Source organism: Falco cherrug, chromosome 14, assembly GCF_023634085.1.
Source record: "Falco cherrug isolate bFalChe1 chromosome 14, bFalChe1.pri, whole genome shotgun sequence".
Lineage (NCBI taxonomy): Eukaryota > Metazoa > Chordata > Aves > Falconiformes > Falconidae > Falco > Falco cherrug.
The window spans coordinates 11156464-11179774 of record NC_073710.1 but is presented as its reverse complement, the minus strand read 5'-3'; the positions used below and the strand labels follow the sequence as shown (position 1 = coordinate 11179774).

Below are 23311 nucleotides of genomic sequence, written 5' to 3'. Positions count from 1 at the left end.
AGTTAGTGGAGTGGAATTAATTTCCTTTGGAACTCTCCATGCTGCATGCTCCAAATGGCAGCCTCTCGGTCCTGCCTGAAAACCTTGCATCTATCCAGGTAGCCTGAGAAGCATGTTTATACCATGATAAATGTAAAGTCGGGGTCTATTTCAGGAGGGCGTTTTCTGTGGATTTCAAGGACGGTTTTGGCGCTTATTTCCACGTTAGCAGCAGAGGGAGCCCTGGTTCTACAAAAGACCTTTGTTGCTCATCCCGCCATAAACCAGAAAACAAAAAAATTGGGTTTTTTGCTGTGCAGTATGTTCTCACAGATGAGGCTTTAATCTATAGCATACATCTCTGCTGCTGTAAATTCATGCTCCATTATACCGCCATATGCTTTGCTTCAGTCAGAGAAAGCTGCAATAATCCTAATACTTCATCCAGCTTTATAGATATTTGTGTTGCGTGTTTGATTGCATATTGCTTGCTCACACACTTAAAGGTTATGTCTTAATAAGTTGTTTTAAATGAGTATATTAGCAGCGAGCTGGCATTTGATGAGTTTTTATGTTTTGAGAAGGTGGCGTAGTTATTGTCAATTACAATATGAGATTCAGGAAGCAAAGAAGAAGAGTTTGGTTCATTAAAAAAAATCTGGAGACATGTAGCACAGTGCTTTAGGTTGTGTATCATTTTTGGCTAGTCAGCTGCCTAGTTTCTTTTTCATCTGCGTAGAGGTATATATCATTACCTCTGTAAACCAGACAGCTCTTAATGTGAAAACATGAAAGAACAGATATGTGTTTTTCAGTACTGGTTAGGTTGCTTCATAGTGTTCAGGACTTTCAATTGTGCTGCAGAAATAGTGGATTCCTGAAATTTTTGTACACATGATATGTCCACAGAGTCCTGTGTGTCATTTATATTGATGAAGAACAGTAAACAGAAAAGAAATGCTTTTAAAAGACTTTTTATTTTTTAAACTTATTTTCTGATAACTGTGCATCTCCTACAGTGCAACCTAGTAGATATGGTATATCATATGTAATGTAAGTACTATATAATTATGTTAACTACATTACATAACAAACATACTGTGTATAGAAGAGAACGTTATATATTGCTAATGAATCTCTCTATACAATACAGATATATTTTTAATATGAATGTATAGTGTGTAATTTAAAAATATACATTTTAAGAGCCTTTTTTTAATATACCCTGTTTTGAGGTACTTCAACAGACAAAATTTTCCAGTGCAAAATGGGCTATTGAAAACCCTCAATATGTAGGCTTTGTTGCTTGGCGGCTTAGAAGGCAACAAATAGGATTCTGTTGTGGTAGTTAAGTTTCATATAGCATTGTGTGGCTACAATTTTGTCTTACCTGAGGCATCAGGTCGAATTTCACAGATATGAATATCAGCAAATTCAATAGGAGTTACAATTCATGTCATTAAAAGGCAAGTTTGATTTAAACACAACTGATATGGTAATACTTCTAGGGTTTTTTATAGAATCTTTAAAGATACTCAGCCATCTCAAGCTGTTTATTAACATGACATATGTTGTTCTAGAAATACTGTATCTTCTATATTCTGATAAACTAATAGCATTAATTCTTCCCATTATCAGTCACATCAGACCTTGCTAAATAACATGAGATTCATTGTTACCTCATTGGCTTAGACTGGTGTGGCTATACTGGGCTCACATAAGTAATATGGGGTGTTTATCAGGTAGATTTAGTCTGTGTTGTTATCAAGTCAAATAATTTTTGCTGAATGCTTACAACATTTGGTACTAGCAGTTGTATACGCTGCTGGTGTAAAGGTGGTTAGGGTGCATAAGCAGGTAAAGATTACATAGAAGATACAGGGCAGAAAATGGAAAGGCTAAGCATGAAGAAAGGGACAGTTGATGTGTGAACCGAGACCCTTCATAAAAGTAATAACACCAGCTGTTTTTTGAGATTGGGAAACTGGAAATGTTCATGCTTGAGTGTATGTCCATTGTTGTTGCATTCCATTAGTTAGGGTTTTATGTTGATTAGATGTGTGTATGATCCATTCCATTTGAAAATTTAGGTTCTGATCATGCATGTAATATTCAGGCTAATCTTTTAGGAAAGAGGACAGTTGCCTAAAGGAACATTTTGTTACTCTGTTTGTTACTGTGATTCTTTTTTTTTTTAATTACACCTATGTAATTTAGTGAAACTAATCTAAAAATTATTTCCTGAAATCTTCTAGAAGAATTAAATTTTTTAAATGGATGAAAAACAGCTCACTCTGGCACTAAAGTAACAACATTTTTTTTTAATGTGACTGCAGAAGAAGAATATTTTGAAGAGGAATACTCTGTATTCTTTAAGAATGCATTTGCCAGCTGTAAAAGATGCTCAATATCAGTTGGGTTTCAAATAATAATTCACTGTATGTATATTAGTAATTCATTCGAGGGACAGGAAAAGTTATCAATACCATTTGAGAGATGCAAAAATCTCAAGGATATTTATTTTGATAAGCAGGATCTTACCCAAGCCCTTTAAGACTTAATTTTAAACACTAGAGGGCTCTAGAAACGTCTCTGGTTTTTTTCCCCCAAGTTTTTAATCACTGTAAACAGTGTGTCTCTTTCAGCAATGCTTATGTTAACCTCATAATCATCCTTAAAATGACAGTCTATTGTAGTAATAACAGAAGAATGGCAATGCGTGAATAAGCTAATGAACAAAACATCTCCTTCCTCAAGCAGCTGTAAATAAAATAAAATAAAATAAAATACCTACAGCTATGAAAACACTCTGCAGACTTTATGTTTAGTACTTCTGATTGAAGATATACTAGAATTCCTTGCTTGATGAAATCATTCTTAGTCATCTGTGGCCTAAATTAAAATCTTAGTAAAAATTAACCACATAAGCATTGTCATTGGAATTTAAAAAGAAAATTAGCAAACACTGCAGTGCCTTCAAAATAAGCATTGCATCATTTTTCCACTTCACAGAAAGTGAAGAAAGACAATTTTTAAAAAGTAATATTTTAAAAAAAGAAAACTGAATTCAGTATTTGATGTGAGAGAAATAAAGAAAAATATCAACAGTGGAAACTAAATATATGATCTTAAATTGTTAACAGTGAATTTTAACCATCTAATTAGTTATTATGTGATCACAGTGTGCCTGTTCCAAAGCCCACTGAAGGCACAGAAAATTTATCCTTTAATTTCTATTGCTCTATAAACAAGCACACTAAGGTTAACAAGGATTATTTGCAATGCAACAATCTGAATGGGCACCTCAGTAGTGGACTTTGAATAAACAAACACGGTCTTGAGAAACATTGTTGCCAGTCTGGGTCATGAGTTTGCAAAGATTTGTATGCAACAATATCAAAGCACATTAGAATAGAACGGGAAATGAAACTATGTCGACATGTGAATCAGACGTGAGGAGATCTCAGATTGTAAAAGACAGGAATGAAAAAAGGAAAAATATTCATGACATTTTTGTAGATAGATTTTTGTATTACCTTTTATTTCAAAGAATAGACAACAAATATTTTGCAGGAATATAATCCATATAATGCCATCAAATCTGAGAAGCACACTCAAATGTTTTGTTAGGCTATATATATTTGAAGTCTGATACTGAAGCTGTGAAGTCAATGATAGTATCTTACAGATTTCAGTAGAAACTGAATCAGGTCTTAAGCCCAACGCCTGCAAAGACTTGAGTTCATGCGGAACTTTCAGCCCATGGGAAAATGCAGTGAAATTAATACATGTTTTTCCTACTTTAGGGTTGTCATCACTCATGGATTTGCTCTGCTGTGGAAGTGCCAATAGTTTAACCTGGCTGAAGACATTTAATGTGATTTTTACTGCTTTGTATACTTTGATGCCTTAGGTTTTTTTAAACATCAGCAGTATTTTTCCTTTTCCTTTATCAAGAATTAGAGCATGAATGCTTTGGGGTTTTTTTGGCTAAAACCTTATACCTTAGATTGTTCATTCTCTTTCTGGGTAATGTAATTGTGCCCACGTGAAGCAGCTGTGTTTAATGAGCTGGAGCACAGCAAAGCCAATAAAACATGAACTCTGCATTATCAGCACATATATGAAATGAGGGGTGAACTATAGATTAAAACAATATCCTGTTTTTCTTTTGGAATTGTAATATAGCACCATATTCTCCTATAATAGTATTTACTGTATTGTTACATTCCTACAAAATGAAGCACTTACTTATTTGTTGGCTTGATTAATGACAAATGTTGACTATACTGTCTTATTGTCCCATCTTAAGGACTTTCTTACTGTATTTCAGATTCAAAATAGGAATTAATTTGAACAGAACGACTGTATTAACAATCTAGAACCATTGTATTCAGCCTAGCTGAGCATGTTAGGCACTTCTGGTAAGATAAGGTCAGGATTGTGCTGCTTCCTTAGCTGTATTTGCAGCTGAACATTGCTTATTCTGAAACACGTTCCACAGCTCCGAAGTAAATCACTTGAACTATGAATAATAGGGAACAGACAGTTTAGAAATATCTCTTTAAGTTAAACTATTGTAGTTGCCAGTAGTATTGTTTTATGTAATAAAGCTAGATACTCGCACTTTTCTGAAAGTATTAATTTAGGAGTTTTAAAACTTTTGCTAAGTTTAGATATGGTAGTATACCCTTGTTGCCCACAAAATTAATTTTTGCTTTAACCTCCTGCCACAACAACCCTAAACAAACTCTTCCATATCCTTTGGATCTGATAAATTTGAAGTGTGGCTCTATCAAAAGATACTACCATGTAAAAATCAAATGCATTAACCTAGAAGTTCTCTCCTGTGTATTGAATATCTGCTTTCTTTAGTAACAAAGATAAACAATTGCTATTTCTTCACTTGTTTTTGGAAGTGACACAGGTACAAGAAGAACACTAGATTTGTTGGGTCTTTTTCTTTTTCATTGTTAAGAGAAGTATTTATTGCATTGTAACTATTAAATTTTGTTCTAGTTTATGGCAGAGACTCTAAATGGTATGGAACAGTATTGGTTCTAAATATTTACTTAAGAGTCTGTGGAATAGAAGATGCGCATTTAAAACATTTAAGTTAATCCACTTTAACTCACTGTCTGGTACCCCTTTAGGCTGCTGTTTCATGAATAGAAATGCAAAGAGAGTCACAAGGGTAAAAGGAGGCCAGATTGGACCAAATGCTGCAAAGGAAGGTGATCAAAAGACCAGAGCTTGGAAAGGCAAGGTGAGACTGGGACAAAAAGTAGTGCTTGCTCCTTTTTTACTTTTATCATTTACTGTTGCTTAGGTCAAAGTATGGTGAGAAAATCTGAGCTGACCCCTGTAGTATTTTACATACTCCACACACAGGTGAGCTAGCAGCTGTTCCAAGAAAGGGTTGTGGAAGCAGGACAAAATTCAATGTTATAACTGCATCACAAGAAAAGCAGGCGATCTGCTGCCTGAGCAGTCTTTTACCTAAATTATTTACAATAGAATTAAATAAGGGGTAGACCGACTGCCTTCAGGTTGTCTCACCACACCTTTGTATAACATGAAGGAGGATTGATGAATCCTTCATGGAGGCATCGTTCCTTACTGATTCCTTGGGCTGTGGAAACAAGGGTATTTTCTCTGTATTCTCTTGTATAGGTTTTCCATATGCCCTGATTGCAGCCATAAGCTTTGGTTTCTAAGTTGCCAGAAATAATATGCTTAATTTTTTAACATGTAAGAGCTTGAGGTGGAAGTCAGCCAAGTCAAAATATTAGTTTAGGTTTGTATCATTCAAAAGATTCTTTAATTTTCAATGATGAAGATGAGCTAGTTACTTTAAAACTTTAAAGGCAGTTTCTGCCTTTGTAGGTAGTATATCATTCTTTATTACTCACTAAACCAGAATATTTCTTATAACTGTTGATCTAACTGACACACTTGCTAATTCTGATGTACAGTATAAGACACTTCAAATGAGTACAGACACCAGTGTTTGGTACTGCCACAGTGTTCATAGTGTGACACAGTCATTTAAACAAACATTATCTTCAAAGGATACTCTATATAAACCTGTTGTAAGTACCTTTTTGTTAAATGTGCTGATGGGTGATATTTAAAAATTTGGTTTGTACCGCTTACAAGCAAACCCCTCTCAAACCTAGAAAATCTGTGTGCAAGAGTGTTACAGTGGATCTAGGTCAGTCCATCTGTGCCTTTCAGAGCTACTGACTTTGGCAGATTTGGGCTCCCTGATTTTGTAGCAGTTGTCTGCTCCAAACCCTGGAGGCCTTAATATCCCAAGCCATAGGGCTACAGTCCATATGAAGTGCTTCCCAGAACTGCACAATCTGGAAGGCCAGGTTTCTCAACATCCCTTTAGGCAGGATACTGAGAAGCTCACCAGAAACCTGCCCGGCTTCTGCTGGAACCTTGGCAGAATTGAACCAGATAAGTTTTCTTTGCCAAATCTGCAAATTCTGACAATGTGTTCTCATTAGTTCTGCTGAGGTGAAAATGGTATGGAAATCTGAAACCCAGAGAAATGTACTGACCAAAACAAAAAATATTGAAATTTTGGTGAATTACACTTATAAATAAGAAATCCAAGCAAGAATGAATTGATTTTTTCTGTTTACTGCATGTATACAAATAATTGAAAAATACTCTAAGCAAGGTTTACTAAGATTTAGTGTCAGGCTTATGCATTCATTCTGTTTTATATATTGAATGCAAAAACAGCAGTCTGTTTCTCACATAGACTTTTTATTAAGGCCTTTATAGGGATGAAGCACAGTTTTGAGAAAGATGGGTGTTTAGAGAGTAGTATATAAAGTTATTTACTAAAGTAATTATTTTTAAAAAAAGCGAACTGACTCTGTCAGCCACGTAAGTAAAAATTCTGATTAATAAAAAAACTTTTATCATGTGAAAACTTAGGATTTTTAAGAAAAGCTTTTCTGTAAAGATTTTCAAGCTATTTACTGAGATTATTAATAATGTAATTAAACTGGTAAGTAGTAAGGCACCAGCCAGGGAAAACAGAATGAACCATTAGAGTGTTTATTCAGTGAGAATTTATTGTGACTTTATTGTCTGATTTCAGCACAGCTCAGATTTCACTTTTTTTATATGTATGTATAGCTCAATTAATTTAACGATAAATTATGTAGTGAGGTGTTTCTGACTGTATAAGTATACCCACTTACATAGATTATTGTAATTAAAACATTTATTCTAACCTTCTTGGACTTGTATATCGCACACTGTTCTTGAGAGCAGAAAGGGGCTTCCAGCTGGTTGAAATGAACTGGAAAGTAATTGTTATAAAATACTGAAAGATATTGAAAATATCTCAGTTTTTTGGTTTTGGAGGAAGGATTCTGCATAAGAAGGTGTTTCTTGCACTCATTCAGCTGCTAGATTCCAGGAAAAAAATGTGAAGTATAGTGGGAAAGCTGCATAAAGAGCTAGCAAGGATTAGACAACAGCAGCTGTACTTCTGAATAATTTAGGCTTAGTTTACAAAATTATACAGGAAAGGATTATCACTTGCAGTTGCATTTGAGAAAATGGAGCTACAAGTGTTGTTATAAAACGTGACAATGTACAAGCCATCTAAAATAGCACAGGGACTATCTTGTCCTGGCTTTTACAGAGAAAAAAAGAGGGAAACTTCTAATTACTGTATTGAAAGACGCACACAGGTAATTCAACGCAGGAGCAAGAAAAGAATTCTTGCTTTAGTGCAATAGCTGGTGCTTCTTGACTGTCAAATCCAAAATTAGAGCTAACAGAAATAGAAGGCATTGCTATAAATGGGAGAATGGTCTGGAACATTCAGAGAACCCTGATGAGAGTGCTGTTGAACAGTCAGGAAAAGGAAGCAAACAATGTGTCAAGTTTATTATACTCTCTAGATTGGCTATCTCAAGAAACTCGTGAAATTGAAGAGCTGAGGAGCTTGCATTGTAAAGTTGGTGCCCATATGGTCAGAACTTGTGGAGATGGGCTGAAGCCAGAAAGATTCTGACTGTACAAGTATCCAGGGCACCAATTTAGATTCCCACTAATTTGTAGAGTCAGTAATAGGATTAGAGTCTCAAGTATTTGCCTACGATTACCATAGGGCAGTGAACTATAAAAATCAATAACCTTTTATTTTTTAACAAACAACAGTATAAAGCCTCTATTTTCCTAAAAAACCCTTGTGAAATCTCTGAGTTTTCTGTCTACATGCTGGTTAAAATAAGGTAGGTTGAATTCTGCATGTGAAACCGTGAAAGAGGCTCATCTTTAAAGTCAGTTAGAACCATGTATGTGTCTAAATTAATTCAAATGTCTGTTGAATTTTTGATGCAGAAATGAATGAACTTTCAAAATGTAGTGGTCTTCCTGGTATATTTTCACAGTTTTTTACAGAGAGAAATCCTAGTGGATGTAGAAAACAGGACTCACTGAAATGATCCCACAAAATGGCTCGATCAAATTTTGATCAAATATTAGTTGTAGATTCTTCATAGCATCTTACTAGTCAGGGAACTGTTGGAAAAGTTCCTTTTATTTTGGAGCCATATAAAACCTTGAGTCCAATCTGTATCGCCCATTGTTCTGTACACAAGCCATAGACTTCAGACATTTTCTAAGTCTGGGGGGAAAAAAAAAAAGCCACCACAAAAGCACTGAAGATAACATCCTGTATAGGGGGTTAGGGGGGTGCATCTATACAAAGATTTCAAGGACATTTTAACTCTGTGAAGCAAACTTCTGGTAAGAATTTGCATTATCTGACCTTTGTACATCAATATAACTGTAATATTTTAATTTTTTTTGAAGAATGTATGTTGGCTATTATTATTATTGCTAATTAAAATGAAGATTCAATTCTGTTAGAGAAATGGATGAAAGATTGACCCATTTATTATTTCATCCTAATCAAGACATCCATGCCTGCATTGGAATTCAGATACAGCAGCTTCTTACACCATGGCTTTTATACCAAAGTAGAATTGAAAGTGCTTGAAATCTCAGGCATGTTTGAGGCATGGGAGAAACAATTCCTGTTTAGTACTCTAGATCAATTTATTTTGTTCCAGGTAGGTGGTTCTGCCTTTCTGATGGGCCACCAGAGCTTTATCATAATACATAATGTAGCACTGTTCCATCTCAGGATGGCGTGTCGTCAGCCCTTTCCACCCTCTTCTGTGCTTCAGTGCATGTTAGGGATAGATGTTTTGGTTTTGGAAGTTCTTGTGCCTGTTCCGTTCTGTGGGAGTTACCCTGCCCTGGACCCCGAAGAAATTTGTCAGTCTGAAATCGCTGCTGACTGTTGGTGTGAAAGGGGAGGAAGGCGAGCACAGCTACTGTGCAGCCAACAGTAGGGTGCTGCTTGATTGGAAAAGGACAGACACAGTATGAGCCATAAACGGAGACAATATATTAATGCGTGAAGCTGATGATTTGTATCTCTGTTAATTACTTGCAGGATGAAATGCAAGGTCGCTCTTGTGGTAGTAGAGCACTTGGATTTTTCATTCAGAGTCTCTCTCAGTCTTCCTACTTGATCCTGGACTCCCATTTCCCCATAAAGGCTACCAACTTCTGTAAAAGGCTAATCAGGAAGGTACGATATTGCGCATACAAAGTTTTTTGCAGTTGTGGGTGGGAAGTATAAGGAAAATGCAGTGTCTGTTTTATAGGAAAAGTAACCATTATTTACCTAACACCTAAGTTATTATAGGAAAAGTAACCATTATTCACCTGAGTCTAATGACATTTGAGAAATTTCGCTAATACAGAGTATCTCTTTTTGCTTTTCTTTAATCTCGGAATTAATCTTAAGTGATTTATGTACGGCATGATTAATATTAAGTGATTTATGTATGGCATGAGCCCATTTTATATTGTGTTTGACTTCACTCTTGAAAGCACGATTCTGTTTTGGAGAGGAACTGCTTATTATAGTAGCATTTCCTGCCACCTACCTGACTTAGGTAGTCAGTCAACTTTAGCGGTGAAATTCAGTCTTGCTGGGCTTTCAGTTTTACTCACTGGCGCCGAAAGTTCAACGCTGTTGAAGAAACGTTGGATTCTGTTTCTCCCCGTTTACCACGAGCAACATCCTCTAGTTAAGCTGCATTTCACCTAAAAATCTGCTTTACCTTTACAAATCTGGAGGTGTTAGGGAGCTGGTTGTGACTAAGGACGTACCTTCAGGCCAGTGCCATCGCTCAGGCACAAGCTGTGGGGCAGAGCGGGACTCTGCAAAGCGCAGCTATCCAGAAGCCGACAGGACAACGTTTCCAGCAGGTGCCCGAGCGCCGGGGGAGCCGCGGGCCGCCGCCCGGATGCCCGGGGCACGCGGCCGAAGGTGGCTGTGGGGAGGGCGGGGGCCGCTGGCGCAGGAAGGGAGGCTCGTGCCCCGGCGGGGCCACCCCAGGGCGGAGGCGGCTCAGCCCGCCCGCAGGCGGCAGGGCGGCGACCGGCACCGCCCCGCGCCCGGCCCGGCCCCGCGGCCCCTCCTCGCCCGCCCACTCGCCGCGCCGCTGCGGGAGCCCAGCCCGGCCGGCCGCCGCTCGCCGCCGCCATGGGCCCCGGCGGAGCCCGGCGCGTCGCCGGCTGCCTGCTGCTGTGCTGGGCGCTGGCCGCCGCCCGCGCCGCCCCGCGCCGGACACCCTCGTTCGGCGGCCACGTCGCGGAGAACCGCCCGGCGGGCACGCGTGTGCGCGGGCTGAGCATCCCCCTGACGCGGCTGGGGCCCGAGCCCTGGTGCGCCAAGGTGCAGGGGCGCCGCTGGCGCCTGCAGCTGCTGGGCGAGGGCCACTCGCACTTCCAGGTGTCGCTGCACGCCCGCACGGCCCGCGTCTGGCTGCGCACCCGCCGCCCGCTGGACCGCGAGGCGCGGGCGCTGTACGCGCTGCGCCTGGGGCTGTGCTGCAAGCGCTGCGTGCCGCGCGGCGCCGCGCCCGCCGAGCTGGCCGCCCTCACCGTCCGCGTGCTGGACGACAACGACAACGCGCCGCGCTTCGTCGGCGGCCCGCGGCCCGGCGTCACGCAGCTGCGCGTGGAGGAGACGCTGGCGCTCAAGTCGCAGGTGTGGCAGGCGCGCGCCGAGGACGCGGACGCGGGCGCCAACGCCGAGCTGCGCTACTTCGCCCTCCCGCGCAGCGCGCACTTCTTCGTGGTGCCGCGCAGCGGGCGCGTGGTGCTGGTGCGCTCCCTGCTCCACCTGCGCGCGCCCATCCCGCTGCGCCTCTACGCGCGGGACCGCGGCCGGCCGGCGCTGCGCAGCGAGCCGCTGGAGCTGGAGGTGCTGCCGCAGCCCAAGCGCCTCCCGCCGCCCCGCGCCGCCGCCCGCCGCCGCCGCCGCCGGGCTCCGCCGCCGCCGGGCCCCGCCGCCGCGCCGCTGGCGCTCTCCCTGCCCGAGGACGCCCGCCCGGGCAGCCGCCTGGCCGCGCTGGCCCCGGCGCGCTTCGCCTCCGCCTGGTTCGAGCTGGTGGCGCCGCCCGTCGAGGAGTCGCCGGTGCGCGTGGAGCGGGAGACCGGCGAGGTGAGGCTGGCCGCGGGCCTGGACCGGGAGGCGGCGGCCGCCTGGGAGATCGTCGTCCGCGTCCGGGAGCGCCGAGGTAGGTGCGGGCGGGGGGGGCGCGGGCGGCGGCTGTGCTCGCCCCCGCGGCAGGGCGCGCGTCCCGGCGGGCAGCCGGGCCGGTGTGTGCGCTGAGGGGCGGCCGGCGCCTGGCGGTAGCTGAGCGCGGTGCGGGAGGCAGCCTTCCTCACGTCGTGGACGTCGCAGCACTGTCGGTGACGGGAGGCGTCACGCGGCAGGGGACGGGGACGGTACCGCGCCGTGGGAGCGCGGGGAGCGGTGGGGCCGCTGGCGGAGTTCGGCTGCTCCACCTGTTGCGGTTCTTACTCCTCAGCGAGCGGCACCGCAGCGTTCGCTCGTGGTACAGACGCGTTGAGACAAAGCGTGAGGGATGCACCGCACTTCTTACACACAGGTGTTCTCTGCCGCGGTGCTTCCCGTCGCTCTGATCCCGTAAGAGCTGAAGTTGAAGCGTGCAGCTGAAGTCACTGAGGGCTGAGTCGTTACTAAAGTTAAGCAAGTTTGAATCACAAGCGCGATGTGAGTTTTTGCAGGATTGGTGCCTTTGTGTGGATGGGGCTGCTCTTTTTTTAAAAATCGGAGGGGTCCGATGTGCGCGTTTGTGGTTTAAATTGCCCTCATTCACAGGGTCTTACTCGCGTTAAGTAGAATAGCTCGTTTCATTTATCTCTGGCCGATTTCACCTATTAGTTTTTCAAATTCTTTTATAATTTTGAATTGTCATCGTGGTTAATATTTTTCACCAGTGAAAACAGAGCTTAGTTTAAGCATAGTTTCTGTTCACTGCGTGATGGATGTCTCTGTACACTCACCTTGTCTCTTGTTATTTTCCTGTCGCTTGTGATTGTAACAGTGTTCTGACAGTTGTCTGGAATGTGAGTATTCTGGGGGAAATTGTATCAGCAGGGATGAGGTGGTTGGCTTGTTTTCATCTTGGAAAGGTTTGGAAAGGGGGGTTGTATTATGTGGTTTCTGGTGCTTGTGAATACCTGACTTCGCAGCAGTGCAACTGCTCAGAGTAACGTGTGTGAGCCGCAGAGCAGCGCAGGCAGGGGGATGGAAAGCTTTCCTTGGGAGCCCTTTCCTCATCTCTTCTGATTTCTGACTGAGGGGCAGCCCATAGGGAGCGGGAGACAGTTTATTCCTTGGTGTCTGTTAAATCCCTGAGGATGCCTGCAGGGATTCTAGTTAATACTGACAGTTTCAGTGATGCGGATACTTCCCTCTGTGAAGCAGGCTAGATCAGCAACTCATTTCACTTGGGTCCTGAGGAACAACTCTCAGATCCTTCTCTGGCTCTCATTTGGTTTTTGTCACCTGTCACTGCAGCCTGTTCAGGTCGGTCACTTGCGCTGGCTTTGCGCTGTGTTCCAGCTTGAGCTTTGGCTGCTAACCAAGAGATTGACAGGCCAGTTTCCAAAACACAAATGCTTTCTGTGTCCTTTCTTTGCTACTCAATCTTGAGCAAGGGATGTCAGTACTCAGAGGTGGTGACAAAATCTATCGGGTCAATCTGAGTATGCTTCTGGGATGTTCACCCACTCTGTCACGTAGCTCAAGTTTCAGCACTTTGTAGGTGTCACAGCTCCCTCTGTCAGGATGGAGAAGGTGATGTTAGAAAAGTGGTAGCTAACCTTGCCCCGGGTTGCTGCTAATCTCACCTTTGTGATTGTTTTTGCTCTTATCTAGTCTCAATATAGAAGTCCAAGGTTGCCTGTGACAAAGCTTGTCACTCTGCCATGCCAGAGTCCATTTCCAAAGCAATGCTTGCTCATAGCAGTGCTTGCTCATGCAGTTAAAAAAAACCCAAACCAACTTCAACTTACTTTCAGGATTTTTTTTTTCACCATCTTATTATTTATTAAATGGTTTGGAGTGTTTTCTACTAGCCTGTTATATTACTGCTAGTAGTATGAAGTCGTAAGATAATAATCTCTTTAGAAATGTGTAGAACTAGATTCTGACTGTGAGACGAGGTAGATGGCAATTAACTGTGGATAGTGTAAATGGCGTGCTTTAGATGGAGTGATTTTAAGTTTCTTTGTTTAAAGGAGCCTAAATTAAAAAAGGCACTTGTATTAGCACTAGTTTTTTAATCAGATGAAGCTTAATAGTGACACATATAAAACTTTTTAGTTGCAGAATTCTTACATTCTCCTTTTAATAGGAGTTAAAATGCATAGGTATTTGAAACAGATTTAGAAAGTTATGTCTCTTCCCTTCCTTGCAATCCAGACTTCAGTAATGTGAGAAAGGATAACCAAAAGGATGGGATAGGAGAAGGAGAAAGATGGCTAGCAGAACTAATGTTCTAGTGAGTCTAAAATAAGGAAGAACTATAGAAGATTGCAAAAGCTCCAGGAAAAAAACACCCAGTATTTACAGCAGTGAGTTCTCAGGATGAATTAAAGCATGGGAAGGTTACATTGAATTTTGTTGTGAATAGAAGTGTAAGTTCAGGTTCTTTCTCCAGTTTGTTTGCTTTGCTGTTAACAGTTGCACTGGCTTATTTTACAGTGTACATAACCATAAATATTTCAGCAGCTATGGTTTTCTAGTATTGGAGCTTGTGGTATCAGATGTTGATTTATATTCAAGTTGTATAAGTTGGTATCAATTCTTTTAATAATATTTCTTTCGTTTTCTACTCCCCTAATTCTTGCCACTTGGTAGCTGAGAATTGAAAATTAACCAATAATTAATTCTGGCATTAACCTCTTCTTCAATGCAGGCAATGATATCACAAGATTTTTAGATACTTTAGCATATAATGTCTACCCTCTTTGTCCTTTATATTTTCAATATAGTTTATTATGATTCATTTGTAATGTGCACTTCATTACTTAAAGTAGTAAAGAGCGCTTAAAAGCATTGTGGCACAAGGGGTCTTACTACTTCTCTAGGAAGAAAAACGGATATATATATATTTTTTGGCTGGTGGAGCGTTTTCAAAGTAGCAGCAAGAAGACTGGTATATGGTAACAAGGCAACATTCAGCAGCATTTCTTCCTGGTTTATGTGGCAGCCCTCATCCTTTAGTTCATAAATGGGACTCTGTAGGAGATGTCCTGTTCCTGAATTAATTTTTATTCAGAGGAACACAAAGGATATGTAACAGGCTGCATATGTGTCCATTTTTTTCTCTGCAGCTAAAATAGAATTTTAAATACTTTTCTGTTTGCTTCCTCCCAATTCTGTCCTGGATAATCAACACAGCAATATGTCCAGGGCTGGTGTTCCATTGAAGTAAATACTGTTCCAGATGCAACCAGACCTTTAAGCATCTCAATATCCAGATAATCTTACACACGTTCATAGAAGAAGAAGGATTTTCTCACTCTTGAGTTGCAGCTTGTTGAAGGTATGAGCTAACCTAGCTCACTCCATTAGGGATGGGAACTAACTACTAATGTAACAGATTCACTCCTCGCTACTCAGAGCATTTCTTAGTAGAACGGTGTTGTGTGACCATAGTCTTGGCACTGATACACGTTTTCCTGTGTCAGGGGTAGCTTTGAGGGGCATTTGCAGTATGAACACCTCTTTGGCATGCAGGGTTGGGTTTTTTGGCAAAGCTGCAGTTGAGCTCTAAGATTTATTGTAGCGATGTGGCCAAATAACTATTACCACTATTGCCATTACCAGTGCAGCTACATGCTGTAGGTACTTTTTGACTGGACATATTTTGGTTGTAAATTTAATGATTTTTTTTTTTTAATATAGATGCCAATTAAAAAAAATAAATCCATAGTTTGGTATTCTTTGAAATAATAAATATTTTGTGTATTTTAGTGCTACAATAAAATTAACTTCAATCTGTAGAGTACACAGTAGTTACTAGTTGCTTTTATTCACTCTGTATCTTTTTGTGGCTATTGAATAGTTTGTAGACTTAGTTTTAACATAGTTTATGTATTTTCTGGAAGCAGAAGTCACTGGAATGTAGCAGCAGGAAAACCCGAACCTATAGTGCTAAGTGCCCTTTTTATGGTACGGGTTCTGCTGTACTTGTAGGCCCCGGACAAGAGAGGAGGTAATTGTTGTTTTGTATTTCAACTTCAGGTGAGTTCCTCACATGAACTCTTAAAGGAAGGTTTAAAGACAGGCAGAAGTTGGTTTTAAGGAGTAGAGAAGAGATCACAGATCATTCAGGCCTGATAGTCCTCATAGGTTGGCAGGATGTTACCCATCTCGTTAGGGTTGGCCTGCCCAACACGATTGTCAGGTCTTGCAGTGCAATAATGGTCCTGCAGCACCCTGCTCCCTGGGTTTGGCTGCCCGTGTTCAAGGCCAGCTCTGACACCATGCTGCTGGCTAATCTTGGATCAGACAGTTGGTTGTCACAAGCCTTGTCTGTGGCCTCTGGCCCATGTCCCAGGAGCTGCGTTTAAGCTCAGGTCCTTTCCTGAGCTCCCCGGGGGTGTGCTGTACCTGGCTGTGCATCTTGCTCACCCTGACGCTGCCCTGCTGACTTGCTTTCCCGCTTGATCCGAGACCCACCCCCTCACTGCGCATTTGTCTGGTGACCACTGGGTTTGTTTGGTGACCACTGGACTGTTGGATGAACCACGTTTATAGCATGGGATGTCCTAGCCTGGGATGGCGGTCTGTGGCTGTGAGGTCCCTGCCCCTGCCTGCCTTGGCTCCCATTTCACCTTACCCTGCAGAGCAGCCCTTTCTTGCTGCTCCTGGGCAGTTAAATTCTGCAACTTCAGCAGCAGTGTGTGTGCATTTGTATAAAATACTCTATGTACCCTGACTACCTGGAGAGCTTAAGTTGCTCTGCCTGGACATTTGGACAGAAAATTCAATCTTGAGAGCTGAAACCACTAATTTGAAATAGGAATACAGCTCAACAATATTTACATTTTTTGTAATTTACAGATAGATATGTTGGCCAAAAGAAAAACCACAGACTCCACAACCCCAAACCAAAGAGGAACACCAGGAAAAATCCCATATATTAGTTTGAGCCACAAGATGCTAAACAGAATTCCAAAATCGCAAAGCTTAACTTCGTGAGTATGTTCTTTGGCACTTGGTCCTTGATGAGCAAATTCCTCTAGTGATACCTGATCACTCAGCCCTGGGCTATATTCTTTGTTTGACCTTGCCTGGAAGGAGTGATGGTTATGCTCACATTTTCTGTAGCATTGAAGATTTTATCCCATTTAATTTGTTGGGATTTATTTATTTATTCTTCACAAAAGCATGATACTATTTTAAGTTTTACCGAGTGAACAGAAGGCAAAATTTAACTGCCATACACATTAATATTTTAACATAAAGCTAGCATTTAATTTGAGAAGGAGCCATTATTAGTCCATTAATATTTGGGGGAAGTGCATGAAAGGTCCTGTCTTTCTAATCCTCCGTTGTCTCAAGCTCCTTTGACCTTACTTGATCCATGGTCATTAGCTTTGTAATCCTCTGTCATTCATTTTTTCTTATCAGAGGATTTACAAAGGGTGATGTTTGACATGCCTTCCAAATAGTTAATGGCAGTCACTTACATGTTCAAGTATATTTGTCCTGTTTAAATCGACATACAGAATGGAGGTACCAATTTTAGTGATACATATATTTGAAACCTTGATGGTTTTCATGCTTGGAAGCCAAGGATCATCTGTTTTAATTTTATCTGAGGCCTTAGTCCCTCACTAGCTGTATTGATTCTGTTGGGATCATCCCTAAGAATTAAGTAGCTTCTGGGTGATGTTTTATCTTACATAGTTCTTAATACTACTTTTATGAATTGCAACCATGTTAACAGTTACACATCAAGCTGAGTTGAAGTTGAAATAATCATGTAATCCAGCAGGTGGGTTTCATGCTATTAAGGCAAAAGGAAACATTAAGGCAAAAGGAAACGTACATTCTGTGTGCATTTGGGACAACTATGGGTGTTTACAGGTTTGGAAGGTGACTTATATGTGGTAGAAAGGAATGTCTGGGGAAGCTGTAGACCACCATGTTGATGTCTATTCAGTCTGAATGTTTTGATACTATATGCTTTCTACTCCAAGCAGTCAGATTAAAAATATCTTTGTGAGACTGTTGGGACTTGAACACCAAAACTTTAGATCTTCTGGCTGTTAATCATGTCAAACATTTAGTTTCTGCCAAATGTTTTTTTTCTCTTTTAACATCTAACTAAATTTCAGCACAGATCTGTTAATCTGAGTAAATTATAGAACATGTAGATAGGATCTTCCTCAAAGCTGGTTTAGAACGTCTCCAGTTGGACATTGATTCTCTGACTGACATGGCAATTATGTTACACTTCATTTGATTATGAAATAATTTTGTTTCAGTTTTTCCTAACCTTTTTCCCAATTTGTCTTAGAAGTGTAGTGTCCGGAAATTTGTAGGTAGAATATCTTTAAACCTTGGTATGTTTGAGTTTAGGTTTTAGAATAAACAGGAGACTGAGACTTAGCCTACAGTAGATTTTCCTTTGACTTCAAAGTGTTTTGGTGTAGACAGGGGACAAATGCAGTATTTTGAAGACAGTTTCTTTTTGATTCACTTAATAGACAGTATTTAGTAATATACAGTGTTTCAGACAAACTGCGCTTTTTTCGTTTTTCTGATAAGAGGTCTGATTTTTTAAATAGAAATTTTATTGCCTTAGATGATTAATCTTATGCATATCCATTTTTTTACTTCTTTAAATGGGAATTGCATAGACAAGTCAGTGTTAAGGAAGTACTAGCTCTGGGATGAGGACAGTTGGGGACGATAGAGCAAAAGAGGGTTGAAATGGATAAGGAAGGCTTTGTCAATGTGACAGCTTGCTCCTCAGCACAGTTTGAAATGGAAACTGAGGTTCATCAGTCATTCTTCCCTGCTGAAAAAAAATGTTTGTGAAGTCTCACAGCGTGGTGTCCTTTCTCCCAGCAGATAACAGTTTATTGCTTTTTCCTAGCCTTAATGACAAGAGTTCAGCGTGGTATGAGTAGGCTTCAGTTTACTGATGGTACATAAAATGTTGGTATGTGATGTACCATGGTCAGGTTTCTCTTTTTCCTTTTCTGGAAGATGAAAATTAATAATGATTTCCTTTCGTTCATGTGTTTAGGTTTGCAGTCCAGATAATGTTAGTTCAAAAGACTTTCTGTGCATAATGATACAGAGAAGTATAGCAGGCTGTTGTTGGTGAAGCTCTCTCTCCCCCCCCCCCCCCCCCCTTTCTTTTGGTTTTTTTCCTTGCACATGATGGGCTACAGAGAAAGAAACCAGATTTTCCCCAAGACATACGAAGGAAAATGGCAAAAGAACTTACCATCTGACAGCAGTATGGTAGCTGCTACCTCTTTAGCTAAATTGTCTCATTACAATAATGCTTTTTGGCAATTAATTAATCATTTATTAAGACACATTTTGTTATTTAAGGATGTCTGTTGGGATTATTAATTTGTAGTTATTACTTCACATCTGGGCACGCTTGTTTTCTTGCCTGCCACTCTCAGCAGATGGATACCACACTGGGAAGTCCCTGATAACATGTTTATCACTTTACTCTCTTTTTAATTGGTAATTTATATTAAGAACCACTCTGCCATGATGATTTAGCTCCTCTGATGCTTTCTTTACTTTTGTACTTTTTTTTTCTGGCTTGCTTTAACTTCTGTTTTAAAAGCCATATGAGGGTAAGGAACAGAGACATGACAGACTGTCATTATTCTATCTGCAAAAATGATAAGGCATATTAGGAGGGAGTGTGGGCTGTCCACAGCTTGAGCCCATCAAAGTTATCCCTTTAGAAGGTTTATGTTTTATGAATGAGCAAACTACTGTACTTAAAAGTAGCCCATCATATACTTCATGAATTGTCAGAAATGACAGTAGAGAAATGTTTGTGCATAATCGTCCTATATTTTAAAGGATATACAGTAGGACTTGCTACAAAAACCAGCAGCTTTTATCTCATGTTATGGTATGAAAATGGGAAATGAGCTTTCTCCTGATTGCAGCTAGAGGCTTAGGACATAAGATTTTTTTCTGGAAGTGTATCTTCCCAAACTTTGAGTAAATATTTTAGATGAATTAGACATATTATAGGGTGAGGTGTTAAAGAGTTCAGTATGATATTTGCAAAGCCTCTTCAAAACAACAATGCCTTCTCAACCAAGCCCCAAATATTTTGCTTGCAGTAACCCAAACAAATAACAAACCCCTAAGTTTTCAAAAAACATTTGTCTATTTCAGGTGAAAATCTTAGAAATTGGAGCAACTTAAAAAACCCAAACAATTAACTTGAATACTTAAGTTGCTGATAGATGTAGACCAGTATGTAATAACAATGTTGACATAAAGACTTTGCAAGACTTTTAACATTCTCATACTTGCCTTTTAAAAATAAATTGAAATGACCTAAAAATGCCAGGAGCAACCTAGCTTCTCACCCATTATTGTTTAATCATAATAATATAATAACTTTTCCATCAGTACATTCAAGGAATGTATAGTAATTGTCCACAATTGTAGAGACATGTTCAGTCAAGTACATAGTCTGTATTTTCTGGTTTTTTAAAATCAGAATGTCTGGCATTGTCAGTTTTATCAATTACACTGATGCAGAGAAGCCTACGTTTTTAATGAATACGAGGGTTTCATTTTCAAGTCTTGTTTTATAGAAGTATCCATTGGATTTCTGAGACAAAAGACAGTCCTATAATCCTAATACAATCAGAAGTCTGAGAATATGTTTGATTTCAGAGTGACAGCATCTTCTATAATTTGAGATGGTGAAAGATGGGTTTAGAGGCAACTCCAGCCTACAGTATTTGAAATTGCAGTCAAACTGTTTCAGCATGCATGATTTTCAAGGCTTGGTTTGACCAGCGTAACATTCAAAAATTGTCGTTAACTGAATGATCAAGTATTAAAGCCCTCTCCTCCGTCCTGTCACCCTTGGTGTAAGAATATAGGTAGGTGGGGGAATAGTGTTTTCCCAGTTGCTCTATGAAATGACAGGATTTATTAATTTGCAGTATCTGTATGCAATCCAATGAATCTTTATAACCCAACTTCGACACCAGGTTGGAGGAGCTAGTTCCTGTTATTTCATGTTGAAACAGTTTCCTAGAAAATTCATGGTGAACACCATGAAATAATTTTGTCAGGTACACCTGGATTTGGTAGTGCCATAAGGAAATAGTGAAGAACCTAAAGAAGAAAGGGACTATTATCCAATCAAGATGTTTGGTCACTTGTAATTTTCGGTATGTTCTTAAATTTTGACAAGTCTTTAACTTGGACTCCCCTAGAAGTTCATGATTCTGAGAGGGCTTTCTGTTCCTTCTAAAGACACGGTCCCTCTATATGTCTTAAATTTGACATGAAAATTCACTGATTATTTTACAAGCTTGTGACCCTTTTAAATTTCTAATAAATTTTCCTAGGCTTTTTGGACAAAGTATGTAACTCAATCTTTATAGTGTATGAGTATTAAGGTCTTTTCCTGTTTTCTTTTTTGTTGTTGTTGTGTTTTGTTTTTTTTTTTTTTATAAGAACATTTATTTTATAATACAAATGTGGTTTGTATCTCACCAAAGGATCAAATTTCTAACTTTGTGTAGTTACTTTAACCTATTGTGTTTTCTCCTATATATTTAACTCTACCTTTATTATAAAGTTTCTCAATCTTAACAACTGTGCTTAATGAGGCACTGCCTGCCTTTTGATCGTGGAGGAATCTAGTGAGAAGGCTGACAGCAGACAGTGTCCTTTATCTACACTGCTGTTTTCTGAAAGGCGTTTGAATAACAAATTTTTATGCTTGGAGAAATAACTTCCTTTCAGAAAAGTGAATTCTGTCTTAAAACTAGGGAGATTTTAGATACTGCGCAAATCCTGTCTGTATTATGGCTTGGACCTTGTGGACTTTAAGGAATGTTATTGGATGTACAGTGATTCTGATTTTACTAAATCACTTTCCTCAGATAGCTGAGGTGGTCTATGTTTTTTACATCTGTTGAAAGGTTATACAGGTGTAGTGCTAAGTTAGTCTAACATAAAATGATGGAAGTCTAACACCTAGGGGTATTATGAAGGTGAAATGACTTTCTTTGAAATGCTTCTGCTATATAAACCAACAGTTGGATTATGTTAATGTGTGATTCTTACGCAGAGTACGTTGGTAGAGAACTGATTTCATTAGCTGTATGGATCTCTGAGTTTGCCTACAGAGCTGAAGATAGGTATTTTAGAGACACTTTCTCCTATTTTTTTTTTTTTTTAGTGACTTATTGCTCCTTTTAAAGAGCATTTTTGCTATGGTTAAACTTCACAGCAAGTCACGTAAAGTCACTTAATATTTTGCCTTTTTTTTTAAAGGATGAAAACTGTGCGTTGTGGCATATCACATATTTCCTGTGAGCAGAAAGTTGGGCCAGCTAGTGTATTATGTTACCTAATGTAGTTGGAATTAAGAGAAAGGCAATATAATAAATGCTTCTGTTTATCAGTTTTCAGATAGGCATGAAAAATAAGCAATTATAGGTAGACACCTGTGATGAGGTTTCTGCAGTGGATTATGAAGACTTATTTTGATGACAGGGAGTGAATTTCAGTGCTGCAGCTTTTGTCAGTTAAGTTAAAAGGAAGTAATTCCAGCTGGAGGGAATATCAGAGAAAAAGCAGACTTCAGGATGAGCTGCCCTAAGAAGGATTTTTGATGATACACAAACTGTAATAGGGAATTAAGCAGCTAAAGCAGGAAAACCCTCTGGACTAGAGTTTATAATTTTAGCTTGAATTTTTTATATACATTGGAAAGAGAGCTGTAGAGACGGCTTAGTTTTGATATTGCAAAGGGCAAATAAGTGGTGTTTGCAAATATATGGGAAAAGCAGTCTGCTTGCAGAACCCGTTTTTATTAGTTTCCATAGTGTAGAAAAATAAGAAAAGGAAAAAATATTTTTATTTGATCAGAAAGTATGACTTTACCCTCTGAATATGAAGTATTATTGTCTGTATGACTTTAAAAAATGCTAATTTTTGATATAAAATCTTCCAGTGTTATGTTACTATCATGCTTATGTGCAAGAGCCATTTTGAGTTTTATTTCTCATTGCTCAGTATCTCTGAGAAAGCAACTTAAATTTTTCTGTTCTCTGATGCTAGGGAAGCAAATCTGTCAAATACAAAACCTGCATGTGTGCCAGCAGTGTAATTAGCAGAAGTAAGCTTTTACTAGGATTTTTTTTTTTTTCAATGGATGACATTGTGTAAGATACCTGCGGTGTGCCTGGCTTGAATGTCAAGTATCTAGCATTTAATATTGAGGAAGTTCTTTTAGTAGTGTGTTACAAAACAGTTTGAAAATTCTTTTAGGGATAATTAAGCCTGTGTCAGAATCCTGACTTAGGAGTGGGTTGACTTGCACTGCTGAATATAGTTACAGGTATCTCCACTTGTTGTTGGGGCCTGGTATTTGGAAAAGATGATTTTTAAGTAGGACCTGTCTGTGTGGGATTTAACCCAAATCCACAGGGGATTACCAGTTCTAAGCTGTTTCTGCTAAGATTTGAGTGGAATTGTAACACATTATTTATCCCATAATGTAGCAATAATACTGCACGTGTACTACTAATAAACTACTATTAATCATAGTATGAATGCAGATACTTAATAATGTACTACTACTGTTAATATACTGATGTGCATGTATAATTAATATGTTTGCAAGAAACATAAGGGAGGGTA

At 40.0% G+C, this 23311-nt stretch overlaps 1 protein-coding gene across 6 annotated transcripts in view; it reads left to right on the top strand.

Annotated features, from left to right (window-relative positions):
* Positions 1-10557: 10557 nt before the first annotated feature.
* Positions 10558-23311, top strand: part of LOC102054988 (neural-cadherin-like) — a 66240-nt gene continuing 53486 nt past the window's right edge. For all 6 annotated transcript variants that reach the window (XR_008735105.1, XR_008735104.1, XM_055726605.1 and 3 more), the window contains exon 1: positions 10558-11618. Coding sequence is in view for 4 of the 6 variants with exons in the window: in XM_055726605.1 (XP_055582580.1) it covers positions 10580-11618 (1039 nt within the window). In the remaining 2 variants the exon portion in view is untranslated. The remainder of the gene's footprint in view (positions 11619-23311) is intronic.